Below are 24,978 nucleotides of genomic sequence, written 5' to 3' on the forward strand. Positions count from 1 at the left end.
ATCAAACAAAAAACAAGTTAAGTGGTCGTCGAGTACCTACTCTTTGAAGGTTCACTTCATAACGCGCTTTATAGTTGAACAATACAAAAAGCATTTGTAGAAGGCCAGGCGGCAATGAAACTTAAATAGTACAATGTCACCCAATCACGGCAAACACATTGTTTGATATATTGTTCAAACGAACGATATTATTGTAATTCTGAAACCTTGCGTTAACCTAGGTCGGTGGGCCAAATATGTCGTGGTCACTAACAATTGATAAACTCATTAATATTGTCATAAGACTATGAAGCTATATACTGTTTAGATATCATTGGGTGTGTATGTAACTATGTCTTACACTCGCGTTAGGTTCGTTTATATAATGACCATGGACAACCAAATATGGATACACAGAACGTTGTGTCGACTAACTTCACACTCTTCCATTCAAATCCCACTGTTTAGTTATCCGGGGCCATCGCTTGATACTCGAGGCGCACAACACGTATGAATAATCTAAATAGTAGCGAATGTGGGTCAGAAAGATATTAAGTCAACATATTAATTGTCTAAAGGCATCGTTCTGATTGGGTGAACAACTTTTTTTAATTATACAAGCCGTAGTTAAATAAACAATATACCATGTGTTTATGAATAGGCCCAAACAAGACTGCCACTATAAAGGTGAATAGTTCTGTCTATTAACATCGTTCAAAATATCAGTTTGGGCCCCGCTTATCGAGTGTAAGAAAAAAACAAGCTGCCTTTCGGTCGATATAGCTCCGCTGTATGTTAAACAGTTGAAATAAAAACAAAAACAATATTTACATTTGTAGTGAGTATGACACCTATAATCAATTTGCCATTCTAGAGCCAGATCACGGTCGTGTGTGGTCTTATTCCACATGAATTTATATGGTCATTGATGCTCACCAATTTTTTTTTATTGATCGGATTCAAAATAGTTGCCCGGTGAACATATTGTTTTAACGAGTGTTGTTTCAGTGGCTTAACTGATTTTATTCCACATGTATACAAAGAAACGTACAAATTAATCTCGCGTCAGTTTCTATCATGTCCGATTGTCAGCCACACTAAATAACAAATATATGAGAGTCTTGTTATGGCCGTCATACCGCCATCATGAACTGTAACGCCACTCTACTGATGTGATTTAATATCTTACACACTAACTTCAATTGACACATTTAAACAGGCCATTGCTTTCTTTGACACATTTAAACAGGTCATTGTTAAGCCCTCAGAGGGTACCAAGTAATGTTGAGATTATGTCAATAGAGACGATTTTATTCATAAACGTTGCCGCTAACAAAAAAGAACTACGGGGTTCACATTTATGCCATCATTCACTGTTCAATGTCTATTTCATTCAACCACGGTTGCAAGTAGAACGTTTCGAATGCTGTTATCACATTCATTGTCACAATTAATTTGAAAACATTTCCATTAAATTCAATGCTTGTGAATAATTATTAAAACAAAGCTACTGTGTGAAATACTAAGTTTTATCGCAAAAAATGTCAAAAACATTGATTTACAAGAACTTGTCACATAAGTGTAAATAACCTCTAACAGTGCACAGTGCGTCATTATTGGCGGTACCGACTGTGAAAATATGAACGGGAAACACACATTATAAACATACACACGGGTCACGTGATATTATCTTAAAAGTATTATATCTTCAATGTTGTCGACTCTGCGGTTGCCCAATTCAAAGGTTACGTCTTTATCACCAGGCATCTGCACAAAATGAAAAACAAAACAAAAACAAAAGTACAATCACTACTGTAACAGACGATTAAATAGTACACAACATAATACACTACAAATTCGTACGTATTGATTGATCATTGTCGATTTGTCTGTACTCCACCGCAACATAATACATAACATAATCACACATGTTTATTGTTTGCATTCAAATACAACGTAACCGTATACGTGTTGCTCACTGGTCATTTCCCCCTATCGCAATACAGTATAGCATAATGCATTAGAAACTAGATAGTATCGATGACTGACGTAATTTTGCCGGGGACAATATTTAGTTTGTAATTGCGTATGGACACATTGATCGTGATAACATACCATCGTATTGGCAAATAGCAAACAACGAGGATGAACATGCCACATCATTCCACTTGAAATTATAGTCACGTCTGAGATAAGAACATAAGCGACTCGTTACGATATTTGCGTAGGACTTGGAATATAAAACGGGGTTACATAATGAAATTTGCTGCGCAATAATGTAGAGCGGACAACTTAAAAACAATATCAAACTCAGTGTACATGCAACTTAAAACAAGTTTTTGTTGATTTGTGATGGTTACATATATAAATGTATATTTCGTGTGCCACGCTCGTAAATGTATCGAGAGACAAGCTTATTGATTTGCGTAATTTCATGATTACAATTGAATAATAGGCGTTGATAATACAAAAACAATATTACAATACGTCAATATAAAAGCCTGACGCTGCAATGTTATTACATTGTATATGAAATGCATTCACAATGTGTTCATTTCACAATAGCAATGCAAACACGCTGGTGGACACCGCCTTAAATTGATTGTCTTAATAATACAGATATTTGACTTACGATATCTCCGTGCAGTCCTCACCATTACCCCAGTTTCCGCCATCGTTTGGTTCAGTTGGATGCCAATTGGTGTAACCCACAAGACTGGAGCCATCCTCCCACACCCGCGTGCCCTCAATTGCTCTGTCGTTTAATCCAATATACCAGCCATCTGTAGCACAAAGAAACAGCTTAGACGATAAATGATATGCTATGCAAGGTATTTCACACAACCACGATCGCTGAACGAGGATCGGTTAGCAAGGTCAATTTAACTGCCCAAATACGAACTGCTCTCTTACGCTAGCGACATATCATCGATAAAGTTTAATCTTTATTCAATAGTATTATAAGAGTCATGATCTGAACATAACCGAGATACAAATAAAGAAAACACATACATGTACACAACATGTTTTCGAACAACGTTAACAATGAATTTCAGCACTTACACGTGAGAGGAGACAACCCACTCTGACCAATAAGGCCTACTATATATGACTGGTCCTCGGCATTTTCAATCTTTGCTAAATGGCCACCCCTACTACTGCACAGAGATTTAGCCTCGGCCCAGGTATTAGTACTACCAACCAATTCAAAACGTCTCCTCACTGAAAAGGTACAATCACGAAACTACTTGTATTGGTAAAATCATTGCTTCGTTTTTTGTTTAGTCTGAAAATTTTCAGACTTTATTATCGATTGACCTCTGCAGCTGTGAACAATATTTGACAATTAACGAAGAGAATCCGTCAAAAATGACGAATCGTCATTCATGCAAAGCATCAGTGATACAAACACTAATTTGTGTGATTGGTAGCTGTGCACATACACAGACAGACAGACAGACAGAGGAACAACAATTTGAAAAGTTGGAGCCAAGTGAATAATCGGCCATCTGTGAGTGCCCTATTGTGTATACGATGCATTATACTTATCCTGCAACCTAGACTAGATAAGATGTATGAAACACGTGCTAATACGTAATATCCGGTTTAAATAAACTCCAACCTTGACGCAATGATCCCGGGACCCGCCGTAGGCGGCAGTATTTTCATTCGAGGTCAATTTTGGATCACCAGGTCATTCCTAAACGCGTAATTAGGACTGAGTCGAGAATCAATTTTGGGTGCCAGAAATCATCCAAAGACGTTTGTTTGAGTATAATTTGCACTGTCAAGACAAAGTTCAGGCTAATAAAATAAGATTGACGATGTTTTCCCATGAGAAAAAAGTGAATTATTTGTTGAAAAAAGCGGAGAAAAATTAATACGCTGAAATCGTGACGTTGACTCTACACATGCAATGCAGCGTCATGGAAATTGTCTAAAGTACACGTACACGCATCTTTCGATGACGTGATTATTTTGCCAGCCAGCCCAGGACGCCGTACAGACATTGTACTAAGGTAAGAGCCTTTGCCCTTTTCCACAAATTTTAATATATTCTTAACAATTGCTTTACCTCTAAAACTCTGCACACCATGCTATGATCATTCAGTGTTTTGTACTAAACGACTCATCGCTTAGCAAAGCCAATTTTCAGGATTTATTGGCACATGATGTCATGAATCAGAGAAACTAAATGACCAAAAATAAATATTGCATCGTATATAAATGATGACAGCGATTTACTAGGCCTATGGCCTGTGAACTCATATGATGTGTGTGCACGGTGCGACTAGTAACAATTACCTAACCTACCGGTCCTTCACGGCCACAGTTGTCGCGATGCATCTCAATGAAATAGCATCTAAAACCAATTAAGGCCGATATGTGTAAAAACTTGTACATTAATAGTCTAATCTATGCAACCAGTAATAATGACATGCAAGAATGGCATTGGCAAAATGATGACCTCGGATGTAGCCATGTCTAGGGGCATGGATATGATTTATAGTCTTTGCCCATTAATGTAATGTTATAGTGTATATGAAGTATGTGATCATGATTAATCTCCATGATCATTTGTGACCACACCATTGATTATTCGGCATAGGCTAACACCCACTGTATAATATTGAGCAGAAAGTCATGCAAGAAATTGCATTTGATTCACCACATTGGCATGGCTGGCTGTATTCATTCTTACTTTTTCATGATCATTGTTTGGCTCACTACAAGTTTCTTGTGATTTAGGCGGATTTTTGTCACATGCAAGAAACAGCAAGAGCTGCAATGTGTACATCAGGGGGCTTTTATCATGCTTGTGTTGTTGCTATTGTAGGTAAATGGCCACAGCAGGAATGTACATAACTGTCATTTATTAGGCAGAAACTGATAGGGGCCAATTCCTTGTGCTCACTACATACACATGTACATCAGTGAAGGTTTTTCTGTTGCCAGCTGCCATTTTTGAAATGGTGCCACCGATCAACAGTTCATCCCACTCACCTCACCCTTAAACAATGACATGTGTTGTCATTTGTTATTAATTTTATTTTTATGGAAATGAGTTACCTTTTTCTAAAATAAACAAAATTTGATAGTAACATCATCACGTAAAAAAAATTGTTTAAAATGATTGTATTTGATATAGACTGAACATGTTGGGGGAAAAAATAAATCTAAAATAATAAAATCCCTGTCTAACTACCCAATATTTTTTACTCTAATACTGGAAACACCAAATTTGTTTTTCATTGGCCTCATAATGGTTTGAGATCTTTTTAACATGATCCACATACATAATGAGGGATGAACTGGGATTCTGGATGAACAGGTCCATGCATTTACATTCTATGTTTCTGGTTTGATGTTGACTCATTTACAGCCCTGTCATTGGTGATACAAGGAGTTTACTCCTTATAGCATGTGTGTGGGCTGTCTTATGCAAACCAACAATGCTGTTTTTGCACATGGTCAATTCACTCCGATTATATGTCAGATGACACATTACCATTGCCATGCGATAAATTCATTACTTTTACCGGTTCTATCAGTCTGATGGAATTTATATCATCATTGATATTCCTATGAAGTACAATTACATTTCATATAGTCTTTTTGCACCTACTTTATTTCTTATTCATTCTGAATGGACAGTAAGGAGGTATATTTGTACAGCACCCTGTAACTTTGCATGATATGGGTCTATAATACTGTCTGGTAAACAGTTAACTACTGGTTTTGTCCAGTTTATTGTTGCTGCACATATACTTATTGAAAAAAACAAGATGTAGTATTTTCGGCAATATGACTACTACCAAATTGGTAGGTGGTGATACCTATCATTTGGGTCTTCCGTCAACAGTTATCTGCTTTTGCACCATGAGTCGTTCCATGCACATCATACCAGATTTAATCATGACACTCCGTTTACAACACTAATTTACCTCATTATAATGTAAATGTGCATAACCTGTGTTTTCATTGAGAGGATGCTTGAATGCACGGTAGTGCTTTCAGCATCCTCTCACTAGTTATTTACAATGTGCCTCAAGATTTTATTTATGGAAAGTCCAATCATTTCCAAAGCATTTCTTCCTATTGAACATTCCTCTACTCAACACCTTACTCAAATCATTCATTACAATATATAATCCTTACCACTTGTTTTTTTATTTCCTTCCAGGCGAGATAATTCAACCATCACCTGTATCTCCTATTGGTTCAACTTTTTACTTTATTCTTACTCGAATTTTTTTGTAAACTTGTTGTATATTGATGGTTAAGATAACAAATATAAACTTTATTTTTTCCTTGTTCATTACAGACGTTTATTCTATTCACACTATTTTTAAATGGTTGTCTTCCAACTAGTCATGCTGAGTGATGTCTAATAGCAGCTGGCCAAATTACAATCGAGTGGTGGGTGGGTCACAGTCAAGTACAAATAAGCCATTCCCAGCCAAAGAACAAATATAATCATTCTTTCCGATCAAGTACTTTAACCTCCCCCTCTTGATTCAAATGACATAACCAAGAGACTTAAGACATCACCTACTTCCTATAACACACAACACCATATTAACATAATTGTTCATACATGTATACATTGTCACAGCAAAATCAATTACATAAATTTACCAACGGCTCCAGCAAATCATCTGCCCATATTAACTATAGCCTCTTTTGTAATCCCTCTAATACTTATATTTTGTGTTTCAATTACATAATGTTAGTCCAAAAATGTCAGCTTCTATTATTTGAACACAATCCTATTATCAAGGTCACGTTTGTATTGCGCTGGTCCCGCTAACTCTGGATCGACATGGGTTCCATGCAACGTTGACATTACATGTTAAATCACATTGTCTGTTTGCATTAAATTCGGACGAACGCTGCCTGACTAATGACACGTTCCATAAACCGAAGATAAACAATAAATGTCTACTCACATGGTGCATATATTTCAACCTCACAAAGTGAGAGAGTGGTTGTGACATTTGGTATTAACACCGATACATACTGCCCAGTTATACCGTCGCCACATTCGAATTCAATTATTTCCTCCATGGCTAGCTCGTCACTCACCTCCTCACCACACTGGGCTCCTCCATTCATATCAGGTTCGTTGCTGATAATCAACACTGCACCAGTCAAAGGAGAAGCTGTATAAGGGAAGAACGGATATTTAAATTTAAACGCCCAATACTGATTGACAGTATATACCATTTTGGCAAACAATCAATTGATTCAATAGGACATGTTTAGTAATTAATTGCGAGCTTGGTGTCGGTGATTGGTAAAAAATAGGATGTCAGCTGTTATGACATCCCGGAATGCGGTGACATTAAGTGAAACAGGCTAAAATGCCATGGCGAAGTCAGGTGTAATATTAAAATGTAAGTTATGCCACTGAACTGGTTGAAGTATGCCGGAGCAGCAAGTTCAAGGTCGCCTCCCTGACACATAATTTTATTTTGCTGTATGTCGTAAAAACACGCTTGACTATGACGTCAGCGTAATCAATTAGCCAATTGAAATGAAGAAATGCTTTGTCTAGTACGAGTTTGAAGGCTTGCAGTAGAATATGCCATATTACCTGCCAAGTGATATACATGTTTGAAATAATTCGCATTGAATGTAACATATAAATTATAAAACGCCCGTGACATTTTTTTAATTCAAAATTATAAAAGTATGATCATTAGGCACTCCGAATTTTATGTAAATTATGTAATTGTTAGTGAAATCACAATTTAAACTGAGGTCGTGAAGCAGAACATTAAAAATGACGACCAAACTATATGACGTAATATTTTTAATTTTTCTCACAATAAGAATCAACATAAGCCGAGCAGATCATAAGCAATGATGCCGACCAGTAATGGCAAATATTCAGAATTCAAATGCTCCAATTTGTGGCAGTATTTGGCGAAAATCCACGTTTGCGGCCAAACCATGTGACTGATCAAAATTATTTTATTTTTCTTGTAAGAAGCTTTGACCGTATTTTAGTATACAAGAAATACATGAGCCAGAACTTTTGATTATGTTGCCGATAATACAAGATAGCGGCAAAACCACGTGACTGATCAAAATGATTTGACTTTTCTTATACGCGCTACAAATAAAATAACAAATTGCGCACTCATAAGAAACAAATGCGTCTGTAAGATAGTGTCTAAACAACGTGACTAATCAAAATTATTTTTTCTCGTACGAAGTTTGAGCCATACATTCAACACGCGAAATATCAGCTCTTCTTTCCTCTTTAGAAGAAATCAAAGATGGCAGCCAAACCACGCGACTATGACAAATGATTATCAAACTTGGAATGGTTTTGTAGATGATAAAAAAAACAAATTTCCGATCAATGTGTTCAGTAATTCCAATAAAAAAGTTGTTTGAGAGTTTTTTTTTCATTTTCCGTGCAAGAAACATGACGGAAAAAAGTCAGGTGGCCACTGAACTTTTATTGGTGATGTCAATTGCACACCAGATTGCATTGACACTCTGAAAGTGGTCAAAAAGCCATTTCAAGCTTACATTTAATCCAATATAGCTGTCAAATGAGTGGGCCAATCACAATTTGAATGAAAATTTGAGAATATTCCATTGAGTTGTATTCGCAAACAAGTGAATAAAAAATGCGGGAGTAAAATGAAAACAGAAGATAATTACAAAAGTAAGAATAGGGTCCAAGCCGACTTTAACACTTATAACATCAACTTTACGGGCAGGGTTAATTTACGAGGCAACGCACAGAGCAACGAAAGAAGCAACACGTAGCATGCACACGACAATACTGTTTATATGTGACAACTGATGGCGCGACTCGTCGCCAAATCGCCCGCTTTGCGCATGAGCAGAATACTATTGTACATTCTTTGCCGCACAATTTCAATTGTTGTTTAAAAGTCTGGACGCATTTATAGGTAAATGTTGATTGTTTGTATTATGCACCATAATCACAAGTCTCATTCTGAGTAATATGCAAATGAGGGATTGAGTAGAAGAACTGGTTAGTGTTCGTCCTAGGCGATTTTGCTAGTGTTAATTAGGCCACACCGACTTAATTTTATGGATGACATCCACGCGCGCATTAGTTTTCGCCTGTTCTCAAAAATAAAAAAACAAAAAATCTCCGACGACGAGTCTCCACAGATCGGTTTTCTGTCCGGAACTTGCCGACTCATATTGTCGCAAAGCGCCGGCTTGTCGTAAAATTTTTTTGGACTATCTAAAAACGTGCCAATTTTGTCGTAAATGATATTCTGCACATGCGTATTGCGTTGCCGGGAATATGCGAGTATAAAAGTTCAGAGGAAAAACTGAGGGATTGTTGTAGACTGGTACGCAATTGACGTCGGCCAGGGAGATATGACGTTTACACAGCTATACGAGAGATTGGTTAAAGCTAACCCCTACTGTGTAGAGAGGAGCAAGCAAGGACATTTCTGTATCATTGCAATGTTTTGTTAGTTATTGTCATAAAGTAGTGATATGTACATTCCGCCTTGACTTGTACTGAAAATGATGTTCATGTTGTACCTTGAATGCAGTGTTTTTGACTGAAGGTACTTCATCATGACTACATGTACTAGAGCTTGTCTGAAATGGTTATACCTGACAGTAATACAGTACGGGATGTGTATATCAACATGTGTCTCCTACAAATAAAGACTTCTTGTTGTTTTTTGATACATTGTGTTCTGTGGTTCAATTCGTAATAGCAGCTCCGTAGTCCTGTGGTTTTAGCAGGATTTTTTTTGACAGCATTTGTTTTTCTTCGCCCTCTCGCATTAGTTTTGGGGTCTCCAGAGGATGTCATCCATAAAATTAAATCAGTGTGGCCTTATCTTGATTCGCAAGGTATGTATTGCGCGCGCGTTTCGTCATTTTAGTAGCACCCACAGTTTCTGTGATATGCATATTATTAACGCCCAGGTTTATAGATCATGCACATATTAAGTAAATTGTAACGCTTGTATTTATATGCAGAAAACTAGTAAAATAGGTTTTTGGATAACTCCAAGCTGTTTGAAATATTATTTCGCCGATGGGAGTCAGTAATTGTAATCCTGGTATATAATGTATTAGGGTGAATTACCACCATACATAAAGGCTTTTCGAGAATACAATCACAGTCGCGTGTTGTAAATATATGTATATGTATATCAAACATTTTGTATTTTTGTAAATGAGTATTTTTACATTACTTCAATGAGGCGGTTTGTCGTAATATAATATATATCGTTATTATGGAAAATTATTCGCCATACTTTCTGACAATTGTTTTTGATATGTCCATAATATGACCATGTCTTTAAGAAATTACTGAAGTAATGTATTACATACACGCGTATGCATGTTCGATGCATGTTAGATGCATGTTCGTGGACACTCGGAGTGAATTTTTGTTTGTTTTTTTTTTGCTTTTCTTACCCAGACAGTCTTGGCTAGATAGTGTTGTAATTTCGGAGCATTGTCAAAGCTGGAACATGCCCAAAATGAATTTTAAAATATAGGGAATCGAGGCACGCGTATGTGATTAAAAGTCCCGAAAGTTTGTTTACGTTGCTCTTTGATTGACAAGTCACTGTTGATGGTATATGCAAATAAGTTGCTGGCCTCAGTTACGGTGCGGCGATGTGTAACTTCCTGTCCGCGACCCTGTTTAACTTACCTCAAGCGCTACCAACTAGTCTTGCAAACTACAAAAAAAAAGACAAGACGTAGACGCTTCCAGCATGCAAGCGGAACACATACAGTTGTAAATGATAAGTAAACATTTTCACCCTTATCTCGCAACATGTCGACAACTTCTAGCCTGGCAGCTTCCTGTGGAGTACTGTTGAAAATTGTTTTTTTTCACGCATTTTTTTCTCCGAAGGCATTATAAAACTGACTAATTTTACATTTGTCGTTTCGCTGTAACGATCACCGTGCTGATAGCATTGCGATGTAGTAGTGGATAAACACCATTCAGACCATTGCTGTGCTGTCATCGATAACTAACTTTTCAGCGGCAAAATACACAAACGTGAAATGCTCGGTTACTTAAAAATAAAAAAATAAACGAAAATTACAGAAACATCGGCAACGAGATGCTGTTTTTAAACACCGCGGAAAAATCACGCACTCTGCGATGCCATCTTGGTTACCTTAATCGGAAACCCCCTTGTCAGCTAGCATGCATCTGTAGCGATGTCGCAAAGTACGTTGTACGGCCGTGCTCGACGACCTCTGGTACTATGGCACTCTATGAATGAGGTATTTCCAGAGGTCAGGGTTCGTTTTATTTTTTATCGACCCATCGCGTCTGCTCGTAGTTGAATGAAACCTGTTTCGGTTTACAATAGTTGTCTTCCATTTCGACTTTTTCTCACCGGCGTTTGAGCGATTGAGTAAAAAACTGTGAATAGCCGTCGTGTAGCAAAATATTACGGACCATTTCAACCTGGCCGTCTAACTTCGCACGATCCATTTCACCGGAGATCGTGAAAAACTGCGTCAAACAGAGTATTTTTTAAAGGTTTGAGGAAAGGTAAATTTAGACTCAACCCACTCAATGGTGATCGCTATGTTTATATAACTGTATGAAAATCTCATCGGCTTTACGTAATCCATTGTGCCCCTCCCTAAGTGGAAAAGATAACACGACGCCATGACAGTTTTCACCAAGGTTTTGACTCCGCGGACGATTTTACGTCCGTTTCCCTAGTATTGTAAATATTTTTATTTTATGTTTTTATCTGACGGTTGAACATCAGCAACCGTCGGTGTATGATGGAATTTGGAATGTCGTCGTGATGCAATAGCCATTTTTGTGGACGATTAACATCACTTTCATAAAACGGCCATTATCTCCGTTCGTGTTTTCTGGTTGGTCAGAGAGATTGAAAATTAATTAGCTCCCACAGTTTTTGTCAGTTTGTCTTGACATTTTCACACTATTTTGACGACGTCTCTACGTCTGGGCTTATTTTTAAAGCTTTGCATTCTCGGACAATGACATTCGAAGTGTGAAATACTGACCGGGATTGACTATACGGCACACATCCTGCTTGACAACTTTGTAATATGAAAACAAAACATACTATATATACGCCTGGACGCCCATTTGTTAATAAACAACTGATAAACGTTGTGTGAAAGTTTCACTCAAAATAAACAAGAATTGTGCGAGCTACTAGTATTTAGATTTGAACTTCCATGGTAAACTGAAAAACACAAGTGGAGATAATGGCTAATTTGCATAACCATTCACTCAGTAAGAAGTTTGCTAATGCTCATAATTAAAATGGCTGTAACAGTTCCAAATTTAAATGTATTATCGTTTTGTTAAAAGTTAAATATAGTGCATAATATGGAGATCCCGTCATTACTTTTTTTCACCATGTTTCTTTTTGATTATTTATGTACAGCCTTGCTAAATCTTGCTAAGCATTCAAAAGAGAGAATGTTTGTACCAGTTTTCTATATTTTAAAATCGTCTTTTGAGTATGTTCAACTATTCACAATGCTGTAAAATTTTAACAGTCTATAGCCAAGACTGTTTGGATAATAAAAAGCAAAAAAAAAAAAAAAAAAATCACTCCCAAGTTCCAACGAACCTGCATCTATACCTTAACATTGCCGATTGCCACATAAACAATCACCCATTATTTAGCAAATTTGTTTGTTCAACTCAATATCTAAATTACATTAGTATTAATATTTCAGACGTTACTGTGGACACAACGGACCAATTTCAAACATTGGGTCGTTGAATTTATAATGTCAATAAATTAAATAAGCGCCCGGCCGTACGCAAGGCGTCATTTGAAAATGGTCCAATGTATTTAGATAGGAAACCTCTTATTATTTCAGTTTGAATTGAGATATATATAAATATGACGTGTATGGGTTGTTGATAACCGTCAAATACAAACAGGCGACACACTTATTTAATGAGTTGAATTAACATAGACGTTTCCATCAATGTCATTAGCCGTGAAAGGAACTCAGAAACCAATGAAGGGAAAACAAGTAATGTAAGGAGTTTAGAAATTGTAAATACACAACAATATATATTACCCATCGCATCTTGTCTGGTAAATATGACAATTTTGGATATGCAGTGTTCAACTCCCAAATTCGTCCACCAGAATGGCCCTTCTTCATTGGTTGTTTCAGAGCAGCTACCAGCCGCAAAGTCGGATGCAGAGTTTCCGTCGGTAGCGAGCGCGGCAACCCCAACACCAGTCGATGACTGCTGAACAAGTTTTCCTTCAGCTACATTCACTAATGGCTGACCTGAAATGCCAAACAAATCGCTTTAAGGGTAGTAGTATTGTATTGAACTGTGCAATATATAATACCGGACCTGTTTAATAGTCATTCATAATCCTAAACAGGTACAAACGTGTTGTATAAAAATTCCTCCTTCAGCCATTTTTGAAAATTAATTTAAAGGGCGGTAGTCGTCGTGCCGCGTCCTGTTCGATATGGGACTCGTAGCGACAACGTGTGTAAAATACATTGTTAAATTGTTTATTTACATTGTTCATTTACATGAAATTCGAACACGCGCTGCGCGACGACCACTGCGCTTCAAAGAATGAACAAAACTCCAGGTTGGTTAACGAACGTGTGTTGTGACGCTGATGCCCGAGTTTGCATTGATGTTGTTACTCCATGACGGGTCATCTCACTTTAAGTTGCCTACATAACGGCACTGCAATGGAGCATTCAGAAAAAAAAAAAATTACTTACCTCCCGTACAGTCACATATGTAGTCGTTTATGTCGTCAATACACACCCCACCATTACACAGATTTTCATCTAAACAGTCGTCGGGATCTAAAAAGATGAATTATATTGTACAGCGCGAGTTAGTGTCTCTAACGTAACATTTATCCCACATATTGCACATTTTCCTGGCGACCAAAGTATTAAATAACAAACTAGTTCCGTTTAAAAAAATGTGTTTTTTAAAGCTGAATTAAGTGCCCTACTGACAGAATAATACCAAATATAATCATAGGTAATTTATTTTAGATTAAACGTTTTCAGTTAAATATATGATGAATATGATTGTCGCTATAACTATAATTAATATTTGCAAATATAGCGGACCAATACAAATACTTGATAATGTTGACCAGAAATTATACATTGAGTTAAAAGTCGCTAAATCTGGATTGGATAACATATTTATACATGATCTGCCATACATATTGATAAATAACCAGTCAAGGCTAAATTACGGTAGACATAGAACATAATTAAACAGGTTGGGAAAGATTGTTATTCCTTCTTTAAAAGGTCCAACTTGGACAGTATGGTGATATTATGCAAAATACAAAATTTACGTCACTGTTCATCGTGCAGCGAAGGTTTTGTCCTCGCTGCATGAGATCGTAAATTACGGTATTTTATGTATAAGCTTACTATTCACACGACCTCTGCGGACTAAAACGATAAAAAAATTGAAACAGCGCCGTCTAACTTTAAAAAAAATTCACTGATTTATATACGAGGGAATGTCGGTGGTTATCTGTCAAGTCCGAGTTTCGTCAAAGCGGTAGTATCAGACCGCTAATCGTTAAAGTTGATCGCATCGTGTAGTCCTTACTAATGTTCTAATAATACTTTCTACGATATTCGTAACGTGACTGCTACATCTGTTAAAGCTCGTGTGAATGCATAAGAGGGCCAAGTGACAAACAGAGTACAACATCTCGGACTACAGTAGCGAAAAGAATTGTAGCACTCATTACCTGAGTTCACAGAGCTAGGCATAGTCAAATATTTTGTTGAAAACACATAAACCTTGCAGGTTAATTGGTTCTACTGACAATACTTACTTATTTCACATACATCCCCCGACGTTCCGAGTGGACAGGTACAATTATATGCGTCGGCGTTTTTCTCACACACACCCCCGTTTTCACATGGATTTGGTATACATATATTGGGTTCTTCAAGTTCTGTGACGCAGAATATTTCAGAATATCAACAAGAATGATTATAGTATAGTAGTAATAAACTGACATCCTAGGCCATATTCATGAACCCTCACCAAGACATGTAGCTGCTTGCTTGGCCTGATTGGTAACTATGTGGTGTTTATGAAAACGTTATTTCGATTCTAAGTTTGTTATCAAAGTTACAGTCGATCAAGGGTAACTCTAAATGACCATTATGCAAATGAGTCATTTTATCACTGACCACTCACGTGGCAGTATGTATCGCTGAGTTAGTACAATTTCGTCGTGGTATGCAAAAAGAACTGAATGAACCAAATAAACAATTCCAGTGATGAACAGCTGCCACGGCAATACCGATATTCCCGAGAAGGGATGATGCAAATAACAATCCTAGTTACACAAATATGCCTTCCCTGTCCATGTGTGGTTACCTAACATATATGTTGTTGTTTTAAATGTTCAAAATGACATGGAACTTAGAGAAGTCGCATAATCGCCCAAGATTAAATTTCTGCATTTCACGACCTGCCTTAATATTGTATCGAATGGCGGCACATAGTAGGGAAAACTTTTGTCGATTTGTTCTGAGCGCGATTGATAAATTAGCGCAAAAACATTATGGTATATATGCCAACAAGAATGGGTCGTTGACCATCACGAAAAGATGGGTAGCCCGAACCCTTAAGTCATGCACGATTACAATAGCGCGATGTTGTAATATCAAATCTTCTACTCCGTCACGGTGCTTTATGACCTTGAACCAATAACCCACTGTATGAGTTAGTTATGGCGTTGAAAACATGATTTAGAAAAAAATAGTTTGCAGAATAAGTAAATCAAAATGAGGAATGTTTGTTCTAATAATGGACACCAGTACCTAGATGTTCTTTTGTTTCTGGTTCTCGGTAAAATCTGCAATATTGGACAGTATTAGAAACTAGTATTGGCAACGCCCTCAGTGGTGGAGTCTACGTGCAGTCATGGAAACGCATGAAAGCATTAAGACTATTGGTTGAACAATTAACACTGTCGATTATAAAAAATGGGGGAGGGGGTCTAGCGTAATAGCCTTAGGGAAGAACAGGACCAGGGCATATGTTGACGATTGCAGTTACAATAAATACATGGCTATGTTATATTACTGGTGTCTTTGTGACTGAATGGTGCATATAAGTGTCGAGCGAACCCACTGTACTCACTGTCTTGCGAGTTACCTATTCGCTGATGCAATCATTTTCCGTACATTAACCTGGCGAGCCACTCACCTACCCCGAAAGACGTAACCTGCATTGTTTACAGTACACGATTGTTTGCTACACGATTGTTCATATTAAACGTAGAAATTTATTTGGATTTGTGATAATTTATATCAGTTAACGTATCAGTTAGCATACTCACCACAGTGTGTGCCCTCATATCCAGCAGTACACACGCACTCATATCCGGATATTTCATTGACACAAGCTGCTCCATTCTCGCATGGATTTGGTTGGCATTCATCTACTTCTGGAGTGAAGATCAAATAGATAAGGGATTAGATATAAAATGCACGAGTAAATGGAGACTGCATGTTTGTAGATAATATATATGGGCAGATAGGCAATACCCGACAAAGAACGGCAGCCGACTGTGGTTTGGGCCAGATGTTGATAATGTATGTTCGGATCATACCTGTCACGGAGGATTGTAGATAAGTTAAGATAATTTATACAAGAATCGTGGCTGAATTGGAAATGTATGGATTGTTGAAATTCAGCAGTATGCTATTATTTTTTACCAGCATTTCAATTACCTGGGCCTATTTCTTCAAGAATGGTTGAAAATAGTTTATTTGTATTTCAGAACATACTTTATGATGCTTTAACATTATTCGTGTTATGGAATTACCTTTCAATTGAGGTTGGTATAATATACTAGTAGTATGGAGTATACCACTCGATTTGACCAGTTCACTCCATATAAAAACTCACTATCGTGTGTATATGTCTTGAAACTGAGCCAAATCGCGTTGTATTACTCGCCTCTCGGGGTAGTTATTCTTTAAATACACACCCTATCTGTATTCTAGGATGCAGCTTGTGAATACGATGTCACACAAGCACAAGATACGCTTGTATACCAAGTTTGGGGGAAATTTTGTAAAAACGACGCTTGTGGCAGTCTAATCATTTATAGGTAAAACAAATCGACAACAGACAACACTAACGACAAGGAAATACATGACATATTACTTTCTTTCACAAGCATTCACGAGAAACTATTAACATAGTATAAGTCTAAATGTACTTTGCTGAATAAATGTCTAAACACAGGTCACGGAATAGGGACGTTGTCGATTTTCATAAAACGCACAGAAAAATACGTATGTGCCCGCCGGGTTTGCAAATTAAACAAATGATAATATTACCATACCCTGGTAATGACATTTTGCAGAAAAAAACAACAAAAAACAACAACATGTATTTTCCTGTGAATTGGCAACGCCGGTTGCTATGGGCAATTATCATATTGGTGACCTCCCGAGATCGCCGACGATTGGTACAAACCAACACGCTATTTCATTATGCCGTGTTGGCAACTCTGGCTATGACATTTTGAGCTTTTGATATTATTAAAGAAAGTTTTTGTGATAGGTGTAATGATGAGCCATTGGCTTTTGCAACTTTAGAGGGCGGTGTTTATTCCAAATGTATGTTTTCACTGGAAGTTGAATAAAAAGGGCGGATTTACCCTGCTTGAGCGGAGACCACGGCCAGCGCTTTGCTTGTTGGCGATATTACACTGAAACTATAGACTGCTGTGTGTATTTATCGGAGAGAACGAGCGAAATGCCCGAGAAATATCTCGAAGGTGTTTGACGGTGGAAAATTTATTGTCGAATACCTGCGCGACGACAACAGAGGACGAAATTATTTTGAGTTTCAAAAAGAATAAAGTATTGTCATGTTGTCACGATTCAATTCCTATATGAAGTCGAACATTCTATAAATGATAATCTAATGTTGTATGTGTGCTGTGAAGGTAACATTTTTAGTTTACAGACGTGTTAAAACATAAATCTTTTTATATTCGTATCCTCACCTGTCTCGAACTCGCACCTTTCACCTTCAAATCCATCAACACATGTACATATAAAGTTGTCTACCGTTCCAGAACATTCTCCACCATGCTGACATAAATCATTGTGACATAGGATTGGCGTCGTTGAGTCTGATTAATAAACACAAAAACACATTCTTATTTATTCGTGGGACATGCCCAGTACTTGAGACTCACAGTTTCCGCGAGAAATTATAAAATTAGTAAAAATGACCAAGCAAGTATTCAGCTAACAGCAACAAATAAATATGCAATTCTTAACGACAAAATAAACCCCAACAAGAATAGACTATGAAGCCTTAAGATTTTCTTTTGTTAAAAAACAGATTTTCATTTTTCTCATTCATTTTTCATTCTGTTTAATTTAATCGTGAATTATGTTCATTGTAAACTCAGAAGATCGAAGAGTTATTTCAGTGTGTATAGATCGCGGTTATAATTCCTGGAAGTAAAGTTATAAACTTGTTGACATGGCAATCATAATCCCTAAAATTGTTTTGACTGTTCATTGTGGACTGCTCTTTTATAACGATAAAAAACACCTTGCGTGAAAAATAAAGACCTTATAATCTACAATCCCATGATCAAAGGTTGTTTTTTGCGCACTGTTGTCTACCCGTGCAACAAATAGTCACTGTAAGGCCAGGAAAAAAATTCTCTGTTTCTTGTTTCATGGAAATTTTAAAATGAAGCGGCGAGGCGATTTTTTTTAATACTGGGCTAAAATGGGGAAGATTTGAGAAAACTGTGAGTACAAGCGCATTTTGGAATGCTTTAGAAGAAAAAAAACGTCCGAGGCGCATAGTTCAAAATGATGCGCGCGAAACGAGATTTTTTTTCTCAGCCTAAAAGGCTGACAGTTAATAATTATTTTCCTACCATGCGAAAAACTTGTATTATTCAGTTAGTTGACGAGCATGATTCATTGTATTTGTTTTTGCCGGATAAATCATTACCTGTCACTTGATTGCTAGCCCCGAGTACAGTGTCATCTTCTGCGCTATCACCCGTTGATACACCGCCCGCAACGCCAGCAACTAGTGCAAGCGCCACTAGTGAGCTGACTGTCAATATAATGCCTAGTTTTCGACGTCTGTTTTTTTTCTCATTCCTCTACAAGTATAAAAGTACATGACCTAATGAAAGGCAATGAGCAAATATGAAAATGGAACAACAATCATAATAATGTTTTCACATCTTAGTAGAACCATAACAAATCTAGGAGGTGGTGAATCCTACAATTCGAACCGCTTATTAAAAAGAAATTTGAAAGAGCACGCTAAAATTCCAATTGATTATTTGATAGCATGGAAGTCACTAGTCCTACTACCTGCCTTTTTGTGATTTATTTCTATTACTATTTGCTGGTTACGTTGTCTATATTATTTTGTACTTAGGAATTACATTGATTGGAATACGCCATTGTTTGGAAGAAAACAAAACTGTTTCATTGCGTAATATTGCGTTGTGTTACTTTGAGTACCAATGTCACCCATACATACGACTCGATATCTGATGACGAATACGCAAACATCAACAATTTGTTAAGTGATTTTTTACATTGATGAGATATTCCCGATCAATATCAACACGTTCTAAACAATATGCGCACTTGCTGGCTCTTCATTAATATTGTCAACGATAAATAACATTAACGACAAAGAATAGCAATTAATGTTGGGCTAAGTAACTGACCTCTTCTTGTGCCTTTTCTTCCTCTGCGGATGTTGGTTGCACCTGATTGTTCATTTTCGTGAGAAATTAAATACACGTGCGAGTATTTCAAGTACGTGTTATCTCAGACAACGAATGGTCCGTTATGCCGCAATGTACCTAGCAACGCTGTAGTATACAGACAAGTAACCAACCATTAGGGGTATACTTAGTATACACAATACAATTTAACGGCCTACAAGCGTAACAAGATATTTGGATTTACGTATACGCAACTCGCTCGTGGTAACGTTTAAGATATAAAGCGATGTGCTCACACAATATTATTCTTCTGCTGGAAATACTACAGATACGTCACTTTTTCCCACAGTTTCCTGTGACACGGTACGCATATTAACAAATATTCGCTGATTTTCCCACGTGCGCAACTTAATTAGTATAAATAGAAACGTTCAGCTTTGCCATATTTCGACGATGATTTTTTTTATCATGAATCACAAGTTCGATGACACACGCGATAATTTATCGTTGCCGTCATATATCTAGGATGTATATTAAATAGTTTTGAGTTTTTGTGTTGAACCTAGTGCGTGTTTTATTTGCCGTATGTCTTCCCGATTGCACGTAAAGTAGTTAAGGATTCAACTTGTATTTATATAATTAGCAAAGGTATCAGTCGATTAACAGTGTATCAGTTACCAACAATCTGAACTGAAGTACTTTAGACAGCGCAATTCTTTATCGACACCTATTAATTGAACATTTCAATGAATATAAATACAAACAAAACAACCGTTTGAAACTAACAACACACGACGTGATTGTTTCGGGTAGTGTAGGGAGGTAAGCCGCTCGCTGGTTCCCGGCGTCCCTTGCGAATGGCAAGTAGGACGCATGTAACTAGTAATCGCCATATTGGTCCAATTGCATTGACGCTGAAGGTCGGCGTCCTCTCTGTGCTGAGACAGCGCTTTCTGTGATGACACAACGGATTCCGGTCCAAAGGCAGATGACTGAGTGGAGTAATTTGAAAACATTCCATTCCAATAAAGCCATGCTCATGCATTATGCTTGCTTAGACTTACATATTTCAGATGTTTCTGGCATTTCGCGCTGTTTCTGTGCAAATTTATAACAAAAGAAACATTTTTTTATTTGCCAAACATTCGAAAGTAAAAGGAAACCCCTGAACGACCACGAGCGTAAGCGATGACGTCAGGTAATCAAAGGGAATATAGAACAAGCAACAAGAAAGTGATGGACCAATCAGAATGCCGGATTTGTGCAATTCAGTTTAGTTCCTCTTGTGGCTTGGTACGCCATGACACTCGAGGCGGAAACCAGCCAAGGTAAGCCAGAGTATACAAGACAAAACACTGTTGAAAGTCTCCCCGAGGGTGGTCACGGCGAATAAAGGGTGTAGTGGCAAATAGTAAAACAGAACAATGCAGTTTAATAGTTAAATTCAAGAGCATATTTCCAATGCAAGTACTATGTCGATGATACGGCATCATTTAAATCGGATAACGGTCGTGATTCATCAAGGTTGCAGCAAGTACAAGGCAGTTGAGTGTAGAATTACACCTTGTCTTGTAAGTATTGGACAAATGCCAATACGTGATGCATGAATTTCATAAAAAAATATGTACTTCATACCGTATCATGATTGATTCATCACCAAAACGTGGCTATAAATGGATTATAATGTATATTATTTTAGTATAAACCCGTAAAATTACGTGTTTTCATATATAGAACTTAACGTGTACGTCACGTGCGTACACTGAGAAATCCCCATTCATTGTTCATTTGTGTTCTGCTACCTTGGTCGACCGATTCAAGAAAAAAGCTAGGGTTTACGAGAGATGGAACTTCAGATCACGGTTCGATACTGAATGGAGATATCCACAACACTAAAATGATATGGACGGAGAGTTTGCAAGTCGTCATCGCATGCGGCAAACGACCATAGCGTGACGTTGTTTACAGACAAGCGTCTACACGCGAGCGCTTGCGTTTTTAGCGGGTGTTGTTATTGTCGCGTGGAACCCAATTCCAGTGCATGCGCATGTGACGACTCCTCCGCTTTAATTATTCATTCGTTAAGCCATTAATTAAAAAGCCATCGCTCGACCCTGATGAATTAAAGAATTATCGCCCCGTTTCCAATGCGTCGTTCCTCTCGAAGATTACAGAAAAAAAATCGTCCTACTTCAGTTTAATGACCATCTAGTTTCCAACAACCTATTGAACCCACTACAGTCTGCATACAAATCACACCACAGTATAGAGACTGGCTTACTAAAAATCGTTAATAACCTTCTGGACGCGGTAGACAAGGGGAAGGTCAGTATTTTGACTTTATTGGACCTTTCCGCTGCTTTTGACACCACCGACCACACGATTATACTACACCGATTGAAACACACTTTTGGCGTTACATCGTTAGCCCATTCCTGATTCGAGTCATATCTGACTGGGAGATCACAGACCATTTGTATTAATGGCGTGAAGTCAGATGCATCATCATTACACTTCGGTGTTTCACAGGGCTCAGTTCTGGGACCCGTTTTGTTTGTCTCGTACGCAGAACCACTATTTAAGTGGCGGCGGCACAACAAAAATGTTGGGGGGGGGGGAGTCTGTCGCGTCGTCGTTTCAGAGGGTCTAAACTTAAACATTTTTAAACTCGGGGGCATGCCCCTGAGTTTGATGAGCAGATATCGTCCCTCCATACATAATATTGTTAAAGCACATTCAGTGAATCATCATGCCTTGCCGATGACAATCAACTACACACACTAATGTTCATCAAATTGGTTCAACTATCAAGATTGTCCAGAATTGCATTACCCGGAATCAAAAATTGGATGACACAAAACAAATTACAACTTAATGACTCAAAAACCGAGGCTATGCTTGTATGTTCATCAAAAGTAGCATCTAGATCTTCACTACCCTCGACGATGTCCATTGGCGAGTCTGTTATCTCGTTTTAGTCACCAGTCCGCAGTCTTGGTGTTACACTTGATTGCAATATCAATATGTCACAGCAAGTACATAATACATGCAAATCATGCTATATTCAACTAAGACGTATTTCTTCTATTTGCCACTATCTTACACCAAAAGCAACACAAACTCTAGCCTGTGATCTCATACTTTCTCGTCTTAACTATTGCAATAGCTCATTAGTCGGATGCCCGGATTATTTGATAAAGAAACTTCAACGAGTTCTGAATTCAGCAGCTCGTCTTGTCTACAAGCGAAGATTATCTTCACACATTTCAACCCTTTTAAAATTGCTTCATTGGCTTCCAGTTAACAGACGTATTGAATATAAAATTTCAAGTTTGTGCTACTTATCAATAAGAGTTGGCAGAGCCATCTCGATGCTGGGAAAATAAGAGTTTTAAAGGTGTGTTTTGGAGACGGACGGAAAAGCAATTTCAAAGACTTTGACTTTGTTTTAATGAAAACTTGAAGTTTGCATGAGGGTACGTATTATTTATTTATTTTGGAAACTCAATTTTTAACTGAAGGAATTAAAGTAAATTAAATAATCATGTTAGAAATGACTACTGTTCAACTCCGGACTAGTCGTTTAATTGTACTTAGCGTATGTTGCTATGACAATCAACCAATTCGAGAAAAACAGTCGACAATGACTAAATGCATGGTCACAGCCAAATCGCTGTTTAATTGAAATAAACAAGATATCGTCTCTCAACTCTAAGATATAGTCGAACAGGCATTACGGCAACCATGTTTGTTTCACCTCAATCAATACAGTATTACCCACGATGCATTATTCCCATGAGCGTGGGTATGTGGAAGTTCATAGCCAAGCGTACTGCGGTCAAGAACAAGGTAAAAAATTACGTGACGAGACGAGACCATCGCGATTTGCCGTCGATTTCCGGGTTCGGGTGCGTTTCATACAAGAAGATCGATAGGAACTACACCGCCGAGTGTAGTAGACATAATCCCGATGACATTAGGAAGTTCGAAGGAAGCTAACACAGTTGATTTATAACAGACGAAGTAAATGGAAATCACTTTTCAGTCCTCGTTGAGGCACAAACGTATTTAAATGAGAGACGATGGCAACTACACGTTGTGGCAGATTTTATACACACTACTACAGTTCGACTAAAGTTTACAAACACCACGGTCAGTCACACAAAGTCCCCCAAATTCAAAAGGGATTTTTAAATGCACCGGGGAACACGAGACGAACAATTGTGCATACTTAGATGACGACTCCACCCTAAATGCAGCGTGAAAATGGCAATTTAAACTTTCCGGGGCACATTTACATAATACTACAGTTCGATAACATGGCCAGTCACATAAATTCCATCAAAAGGGAGCTGCAAGTCGTATAATGCCAAAACAGTACCATGATTTCACAACTTTCGAAATACATTCGCTTTTATCGACAGTTTAGTGTCTTCCCGTTCGCAAGAACACAAAGCCTAAACTATCAGAAATTCGTAACACATAATTCGAGTGATGGTATAACAAAATAACTCATCATTTGTAAATTCAATCCATCGAAAAAGTATAAAGAACATTTTTATAAACAATTTTTAATTATATAAATACACTTTGAAAAGAAACAAGATTTATAAACATAAATCTATTTAAATACATTCTCACTACAAATTACACAATACTTATTTTCTAATGGAGTTTCTTCACAGCACAAACTATTGGAATCATGCACACGTGTGAGTACTTCGGTGACACATATTATAGCTACGCCCAAAATAGTCCATCATTTATTACGTAACTGTGACCACATGACATCATTCTGTTAACATCCACACATTTTCATAAAATCTCCATGCACTTTTTGACCTTTCATGAGTACAATACACTACAATTTACTCCAGAAAAACAATTTTCTTGGTACAATCCTACATTCTTGCATACTAATGAGGGATTCAGACACATTCCAAGCTGAACAATTTTCTTGGACTAACAACAAAGCTGGTCAATCCTTTCCCAGCAATAAGTAACACTGGCCCATGACACCTGTCAGATCTTCTACATAAATACCATCCGGCCAGACAACTGCGTTCGCCATCAGATGATCGTAAATTAACGAAACCAAGCACCAAGACTAGATCATACGGTGAACGTGCATTCCAATATTCAGGTTCAAACATTTGGCATTGCACACCCTTCTCAATCCGCCATTCAGTCTCACATTCATCAATTAAGATGGCATCATATCACTTTTCTATAG

General features: G+C 37.5%; 1 protein-coding gene across 1 annotated transcript; it reads right to left on the minus strand.

Moving 5' to 3' along the window:
* Window positions 1-1,269: 1,269 nt before the first annotated feature.
* LOC102804312 (uncharacterized) lies at window positions 1,270-19,870 on the minus strand. The gene is made up of 12 exons (XM_085503174.1): window positions 19,746-19,870; window positions 19,007-19,163; window positions 18,033-18,161; window positions 16,350-16,457; window positions 14,829-14,951; window positions 13,735-13,821; window positions 13,057-13,275; window positions 6,930-7,142; window positions 3,043-3,201; window positions 2,612-2,762; window positions 2,095-2,165; window positions 1,270-1,746 (listed from the first exon to the last, which is right to left on the minus strand). The coding sequence occupies exons 1-12, from the start codon at window positions 19,797-19,799 to the stop codon at window positions 1,736-1,738; spliced, it is 1,482 nt and encodes a 493-aa protein (XP_085359300.1). The 5' UTR covers window positions 19,800-19,870; the 3' UTR covers window positions 1,270-1,735.
* Between the last annotated feature and the right edge of the window lie 5,108 nt (window positions 19,871-24,978).

Source organism: Saccoglossus kowalevskii, chromosome 9 (assembly GCF_978046115.1).
Source record: "Saccoglossus kowalevskii chromosome 9, keSacKowa6.1, whole genome shotgun sequence".
NCBI lineage: Eukaryota > Metazoa > Hemichordata > Enteropneusta > Harrimaniidae > Saccoglossus > Saccoglossus kowalevskii.